This window comes from Mus pahari, chromosome 3 (genome assembly GCF_900095145.1).
Source record: "Mus pahari chromosome 3, PAHARI_EIJ_v1.1, whole genome shotgun sequence".
Taxonomy (NCBI): domain Eukaryota; kingdom Metazoa; phylum Chordata; class Mammalia; order Rodentia; family Muridae; genus Mus; species Mus pahari.
Genome location: NC_034592.1, coordinates 154,849,533 through 154,857,349, shown reverse-complemented (window position 1 = coordinate 154,857,349; position 7,817 = coordinate 154,849,533). Strand labels below are relative to the sequence as shown.

Sequence of the window (7,817 nt, the reverse complement as noted above, 5' to 3'; positions counted from 1 at the left end):
GAGATCTACCTGCCTCTGTGTCCTTAATGCTGGGATTAAAGGCGTTCACCAACCCAGCCTAGCTTGGTTATCTAGAATCTTGCTTTCAAGACTGGACATAATATGCAGCGAATGAGAGACTTTAAAGCACTAAGCTCTAAGTGAAATATCTCTACCAAAAAAAAAAAAAAAAAAAAAAAAAAAGAGAAAAGAAATCAAATTCTGGGAAGATGAATTCAGGGGTCTCTGGAGTTGAAGTTTAGTCTAGGCTATACCACCAGCCTGGGGCAGGAGGCTCAGTCTCAAGACAACGAATAGGAAGAAGCCAGTACAGCAATGGAACACGCCCGCAACCCTGGCACTCCCAAGGCTGAGGTTCAAGGCTAAGATGGTACTCAGGTGGAGCTGTCTGAGGTCCTGGGTTTAACCACAATACTAGGAAGAAAGTGGGGGCATCCTAACTGAAAAACAAAGCCCAGTGTCAGGAGTGGGGAGAGGGGAGACAGAGAGGGAAGAAATAATCTCTTCTTCAAGTAAAAGCAACCTAGCTTCAGGGCTCCAGACTGTGGAGAGGCCTGGGCTGAGTCGGAGCCCAGCGTTGGGATAGCTACTTCTTCCTGTAAACGTCTCAGAGTGGCTAGTAAGGAAGTCTGGAAACGTTTAGTAGGGTACCAACCCCATACTCCAATGCAAGACAGCTGTTCGATCAGGCCTTTCTGCTTGCCCTGCCCTCCAAAGGCACAGTGCAAAGGCATGGGGGTTCTGTCAAGTCCCTTTCAGCACAAGTCACACCATGAGGCAAGGAAAATCAAGTGTTCAGAGACAGCTCTGCCAGGGAGAGCCGGCTTCTTGTGGCCATCCTGTCTTCCGTCAGCCAGCAGCAGGCCGGCTAACAACAGAGGGGCCCAGGGGCCTGGGCTGAGGCACTTGTGTCCAGGCCCACCTTCCTGGCTTCCTGTCACAATGTGCTCCTTGCTTTTTAGAAAAAGTATTTCCTTTCCTTTTCAAGGCATGGTCTTCTTGGCCACCTTCCAGACTGGGGGACGGGGCTCCATTCAAAACCTGGACTGACACAGCTACCACCTCAGGCTTGGAGAAGGAGCTCATTTGTGGACCATGGGTTTCATTCCCCAACCCCCCTTTTTAAACTGCCCCCCACCCCCGCCTTCGATGGAAGGGAAGAAATGTCGAACTAAGCCAGTGCCCATTGTGTACACCGAACACAACCAGATAGATACCCTACAAACAAAAACAGCCATTCTGCCTCCTTATGGGCCGGGCCCATCCTTGATGGACCGAACCTTTCAAAAGCTAGCTCACGTCACAGGGAAAGCTTTGCCAACTCCCACATGACCTCATAGGTCCAGAAGAGTTAAAGCTTTGGTAACATGGCTTTCTGAGTGACAAACCACACGGACCTTCCACGAGAGACGTGAGGAGAGTGACGTGAGCGGCTTTCCGTCTCCCGGCTGGAAGGTTCAACCCAATTTTGTCCAACTTCTCCCTCAAGGACCGGCCTCCATTTTTGGACTTTGCTCTGCGTGGGAAAGGAAAGTTGGCTACTTTCAAAGCAATCAAACGAACAAACAAACAAACAAACAAGACCCCCACCTCGACCCCTAAAAAAAAATCTTAGAATCCTCTAGTAGGGGTGCACAATAATCTTCACTCATGACTGCAGTAGCAAACTCCCTGGGGGGGACCAAACACTAGAAGCCACCCCCCCACTCCATGCAGCTGCTGCCTCTTTAATCCCAACCAAATGATAACCTGTTACTGCTGCTTTAGCACATTCTGCGTTTGTCACTTTCAAAAAGAAGATACGCACTAAAAAGCTCTCTTAACACAGATTAGAATTCAGCGTTAAGATATAAAAAAGTTACATAAATGTTAAAAATACCTCCAGGCCCTCGTACATATTCACCTTCAACTACCCAACCCCCAGGGGGCCCTGAACTGAATATCACCTTCGGAGCACGCCTCCCAGGAGCGAGGCATTTAGGCATTCAGGCGGTGACAGGCGCCTCTGTACCTCAGCCACGGTTACTTTGTACTTAGATGTGGAGCTGAGCAGGGACAGTCTTCCAGGGACAGAGCAGAAGACCTCACTGGGGTTCATGACGGCTCCTACCAGGTCCTTCTGGCAGGGGAGCCCCAAAGGGTTCTTGGTCATTGAAATGGGTCCTGTAGGGGACAGAATAGGTTTGCCATTAGAACCGGATGGGGCAGAGAGAACCTTTTCAAAAGGGCAAACCAAAGCTGAGGTCCGCCTTCAGAAAACTCCTTGCAAGAAGGCTTTTAAAAGCCATATCCTTTCTTCAAAGACTGGAGTCTGAAATCACGAGTTAACACCTCCAGACCTTAATTAGTAAAGATGCCATGCAAAGTTGTTTCTCTCTCTCCTCCCTCCCTCTCCCCCCCCCTCTCTGTTCCTAGCCACCATGGTAATCGGTTTAATTAAAGCATTTGCTTTCAGAAAAACAGCTTCGATACGAAATAAACGGCTCCCTCCCCCTCCCCCTCCCCGATGAACTGAAGCCACCACGGGACGGGACCATGTTTAGATCATCGCCAGACCCTTCAGTGCAGCTGACACCAGGGAATTCAGAAATACAGATCAGCCAGATCTGCTTAGGTCTACTCAGAAACTGTTTCTTTTCAAGTTTTCCTCTCCAAACCTCTCCCAGTCTACTAACACAGCTCACAATCTCAAGACCATAACTACCTGTAATTTAGAACGATTCCATTTCCCCTCAAAAAGACTGGTAACCCTGCCAGTGTAACTTAATCAAGAGCCACCCACTCACTGTAATCCGATTTCCCCAATCCCCTCCCTCCTATAAACCCGGAGGTCTGTCCTTAATAAGGCAGCATATTAGGAGAAACCTATTAAATAGTGTCAGAATTAAGAGCCTCTCCAATAACTGTCTTCCACGTAAGGAAAATCTCTTTTATGCCAGCAAGAAGGCTCAGCAGGGAAAGGTGTTTGCCGCTAAGCCTGACACCCAAGTTCAATCTCTGGAACCCACATAGTGGACAGAAACTCGACTTCAGCAGGTTATATTTTGACCCCCACAATAAATGTACCTCTAAAAAGTAAAATTAGGTCAGTTTGTTGAAGAATAAAAACTGTCACAGAATAAGAAAACTCAGGTGCTATTTGTATCAACCCCCCCCCCCGCCCTGTTTTTAAGTTAAATTGTATTTCCCACCTGTAATGCCAGCACTAGGGAGGTTGAGCCAGGAGGCTTACTTCAAGGAATTCAAGGCCACTCTGGGTTACAGACTGAAACATTTGATTCAAAAATAATGGCCGCTAACAAAAAATCTTTTAAAAGTCACAGCTCCTGAGAGTTCTTTTCGTTCAGGTCAGGAACTGACTTTCGTTCCAGCGTGGTCTTCTGTAATCATATCAGGCCTCTCCTCCACTATATGAGCCGTGTTGGCCAGTTTATACCCCAGCCTTTGCAGGAAAGGGGCAACTTCACTGGTGTCAGCCACGTGTTAGACACAAGGGGAAAGAGTCAATGTTTACCTTTGCGAATGACAGTCTGATCGTGTAGAAGCAGGTGCGGGTCGTCCACATTCTGTGGGGGAAATGACAATTTAAATTTGGAGGAAGGTGGAAAGGCTGGAGGATAAGGTAAGGTAGAACCCCCACCTCCGATCCCCAGCCTCCCGGCCCCGCTGCTCACCTGCACCTCTTCTATGGGGTGAGCCATCTCATGCAGCCCCAGGTTCTCAGCTAGGCCGGCTTCCAGGGCGTGCGCATGAGGCAGCAGCAGGTCGGAACGGCGGTAGGCTTCCCGCCGGGCGCTCACCGAGCCCCCCTCCAGCCCCGAAATATGGGGTATTAGACTTGCAGAGCGGCTGTGGTGCGAGGCCAGGCTAGAGCCCTCCTGACTCTGTCGACCGGGCCAGGCCTGCTGTTGGCTGCCGGTGGCCGCAGGCTGGTGCAGGGGGTTGATAGCGTAAGCCTCTCCCAGATGCGAGTAATGGTCGGCGGACTGCGAGTATGCCAGCTGCTGGTAAGGCGGCGGGAAGTAAGGAGGCGGCTGGTACTCTGCAACCCCCGTGTGCGAGAGAGGTGGCGCGGGACTGTAGAGATGTTGTCCCGCAGAGGAGAGGTGAGGGATGCGAGGGTTGCCATTACTGCTCGAGTCGTGGCGATCCTGGGAGAGAAACAGCAGAAACCCGGTTAGTACGAAACCCTGTTACAGCGAACAGGCAAGCCAGGAGAGGGGCACCTATGCGCCCCACCAAGCTCGCGCCATCCGTCTCGATCCGCCCCTGAGCCCGAGAGCCCCCGGAAACAATGAGCTCCCCGGACTTCGTTGTGAGCCCATCGATCTAAGACCTGAGGGAACGAATCCTTCGAGCCCTCTGGCGAAGACTCCCGCGCTGCGTCGCTGGCGGCGCTTGGAGGTGCCAAGGGCACGTTCCGCGCCACAGTCCGGTAACCCGTGCCCCAAGGGTTCGGCGTGCGGCGACCTCGGCGCCCAGCGCCCTCGTTCAACAACCCTCCTCCCATGTTGCTGCGGCGCGCAAATAGCGCGGATAATGCGCAACGCCGACGAAGGGCGCGTTTCCCCGCCCCAAGGATCATCCCCTTCTCACTCCCTTAAGAGGCGGCCGCGCCGCGGAAGTGACACTCTCAGGTAAGGCCTGATAGTAATGTCGTCCGAAGAGACCGGGAGCTAACACGCGGGACCGGAGCTGTGATCCTCGCTAGCCAAGCCCGTGCCTTCTGCGCCTTAGGAAGTGAGGTCTTCCAGCCCGGCCATGGTCAAGGTTCTCACACATCCCGGTGTAGAGAAGGAATGAAAAGACTCTGCCAAACTGGGCAACCTTTGCCTGCGCACGTCCCCTCGCCCCAAGGCGGTCAGACTTAATTCCTAAAAGATGTGTCTTCATCAGTCCCAGGGGTCAGAAGGGTAGCAGGGACACAGGAGCGGGGCACTGTCGCCCCCTAGCGGAAGCGCCCGGGCATGCACGCAGGGGCAGCCCCTCGAGGTCGTGCGGGCGCGGGTGCGGAGCGCTCCCGCAGCCTGGCCGCCCGGCCTCTCCTCTCCATGCTCCCCGGTGCTCGCCTCGCGCCGCCTGAGTCTTCTTCCTCTTCCCGCTCGTCGCCTCCCTCCCTCCTACTCTCCGAAACTCTAGCTCAACCTGTCCGACAGGCTAGAGTACTCGCGAGCGCTCAAGGCCCCATCTGGCCTCACCCCCACCCCACAGTCCCCAACCCCCACTTCTCTTGAAAACCAGGTTGCAGTTGTTTGGACTTTTCTTTTTTTTTTTTTTTTTCTTTCCCGACGAGGTAGCGGGGCAGGTGACAAGCCTTCCTTGGAAGAGACTCCGCAAAGGTGTCGCTGACAGGGAAGCCTCAGTGGACACTGGACAGACTTCGTGGGAAAAAGCCACGTCTGAGACCCGGAGACAGGGCGCTCTTCGGGGAAAACGGAAAGGAGGGCCGTGCGCTTCGTAGGAACCCACTGTTGAGGTCTGCGGGTGGGTTTGCCACGCTCTTACCAGGCCTTGTCCCCGAGAGATAAGACCAGATTCAACAAGGGGCCCAGGAGATGGCCGAAGACTGGCCCTCATCCCTCCCGAAGGCGAGGGCTCCGCGCAAACGTCCCCAGCCTTGGCCAGCAGCCCTGGGACCCCGCTCGGGCCGGCGGGGCTACGTTCCCTAGTCCCCGCTCACCTCGCAATCCTCTTCATACTTGACATTATCTGTTATTTTCCACAACATGGCGTCCGGCGTCCCCCAAAATAGTCGCCAGTTAAATCCAGGCTCCCCCCACCCCCCGAGCGGTAAATCCACAATCGGGGTCACGGTGGCTAGGCGTCTGCCGCCGCCCCCGCCGCGTGCGCGGGCCTCGCTGTCCCAGTCACTGGACGCGCATCGGTGGCTGTCCACAGAGATGTGGTCGCCGTGGGTGTGTAGAGGCCGCAGCCGTGGACCGGAGAAGCCTCACCCTCACCGTGTGTCCCGGCGATAGCCCGGGGACCCGAACGCCTTAATGGGAAGGAAATTATCATAACTCCTCCCCGGGGGCCGGCGCGCGCGGAGGCCCAGGCGCCGGGCGGGGCAGCCCCTAGCCAGTCCCTGCCTAGCTCCGCCCCGCACCCTGCCTAGTGTGTTGCAGGGCCAGGCGTCGCGAGGGGCTCGCAGGGGCATCAGTGGGCGGTCTCTGACAACCGGAGACCTGCCAAGCTGGGGCACCCAAACGCCGCTTCCTCTGCCTGCCAGCCCCCTTGCACACCTGAGATTGGCAGAGCTGACAGCTGGGATTTCCCCACCTCAAGAACCTTTCTTCATCCTCCTAAAAATGGATGTCACTTGAGAGTTGAAGACGCCCCATTCAGGGGTGTCTCAACTCCTGGGGTTCCCTGACACCTCGCCCCAGCTGTTCCGAGACATTTTAAGGATTGGGCTGAGAAATAGCTAAAGCCCCACTGTTCCCTAGTGCCTCCCCCCTTTTCCCTCTCCCTGGGTACTTTACTGACCTGCCCACTGAGGGGAAGGAGGGGAGGGATTCTGAGAAGGAGTCCGCTCCCCCAGCTCCAAAGAGGAAACTCACGGTAATACCTGCTGAGAATAAATCGGACAACCGCGTGCCCGCCGCTGTAGCCCGAAGCTGTATCTGGCTGCGGGCCGCGGCTGGAGGAGACCCGAGCTCCCCCGCCCAGGCCCAGCCCTGCTGCGGTGCCCAGCCCTGCGGAGCGCCGGTTCTGCAGCTGTCACAGGCGGGCCATTCAGAAGCCTCAACTCGCCCAGAAAAAGAGGTTCCAGGCAGAATAAACCTCCATCGCCACGGGCCTCGTGGAATGAGGTGCTGTAAAGTGAGAGGGGGACTACAGGGAGGTCGCCCTGAGATATGGGCACATCTAGCCCCACGGGAGGCAGAAAGCAAAGCTTCTATTTTCCATCCAAGCCAAAAAGCAATACTCAGTGTTATTTTTTAATTCAACGAAACGAAATTAATTGGCCTAATTATTATAGTTAATTTTTTTCATCCCAAACAGAAAGTCCACAGTTCTCGAGAGCTAATCTTGTTGGTCCGTCCCAACAGTGTATGGAGATTGGCTTCAAACAGTGGAATTGGAGGCAGGGACTATTTCGGATTGATTCCGAAGTCAATTGTGCAATTCTTGATACTCATCAGCCCAGTGGCCAGGACCTGTTGGGAACGTGCCTCCCATATCCACAGACAAAAATAATTTGCTATCTTCCTGCTCCTCCTCTGTAAGCATTTCCCTAGACCCAGATAGGCCTAAAGTAAAGAAACTAAAATAAAAATAGGTGTCCAAGCCAACCGTTCCCCCATGGTCTTAGAGAATAACTGCATGCAAGATTGCTTTCTGGTCAGTTGACTCTAACCAACCCAGGAAGTTGAAACCGCGGGAATCAAGGGGGCTTTTCCGGCTAAATTTAAGAGGCAGGCAATCCAGACCGAGCCTCCAAAACAGAGAGGCCCTGGCATTAGCGGGAGAAGAGGGCACCTGCTCCAGGAAGAACTGGTGCTGCCCGCACGCTCAAGCTCAGGACTGGGAACACCAGGTCCCAGACTCTCTCTGGAAGGCAACTGTCACATGTCTGGTGGGGTTCCGCTCCTCTCCGGGCCAGGAGGGCGGTGCGGCTCACCCTACCCCAGGTTTTCCCTGTTCTTCCCTCCTCAGCGATAACCCAAGAAGCCCAGAGAGACGGAGTGCTTTCTGCACCGGAGCTTTCGGCGCTGGCAGGGGGTCGGGGAGGGGGACCGAAGGGCATGAGGGGTCTGCATTCGCCTTTCCTCAGCCCCCGGTGTCTGGGGACTTGGGAACCGCTAGACAAGGCT

General features: G+C 54.6%; 1 protein-coding gene across 2 annotated transcripts in view; it reads right to left on the bottom strand.

Moving 5' to 3' along the window:
- Tfap2c (transcription factor AP-2 gamma) overlaps positions 1-5,970 on the bottom strand; it is an 8,914-nt gene extending 2,944 nt beyond the window's left edge. The window contains exons 1-5 of one of the 2 annotated variants that reach the window (XM_021193289.1): positions 5,681-5,970; positions 3,675-4,151; positions 3,515-3,566; positions 1,947-2,163; positions 1,398-1,516 (exon numbers count right to left, since the gene is read on the bottom strand). In XM_021193289.1, coding sequence (XP_021048948.1) covers positions 1,398-1,516; positions 1,947-2,163; positions 3,515-3,566; positions 3,675-4,151; positions 5,681-5,728 — 913 coding nt within the window. In that variant the 5' untranslated portion in view covers positions 5,729-5,970. Of the gene's footprint in view, positions 1-1,397; positions 1,517-1,946; positions 2,164-3,514; positions 3,567-3,674; positions 4,152-4,336; positions 4,571-5,680 lie in introns of those variants that run through there. The other variant, XM_021193287.1, reaches the window with a different exon arrangement.
- Between the last annotated feature and the right edge of the window lie 1,847 nt (positions 5,971-7,817).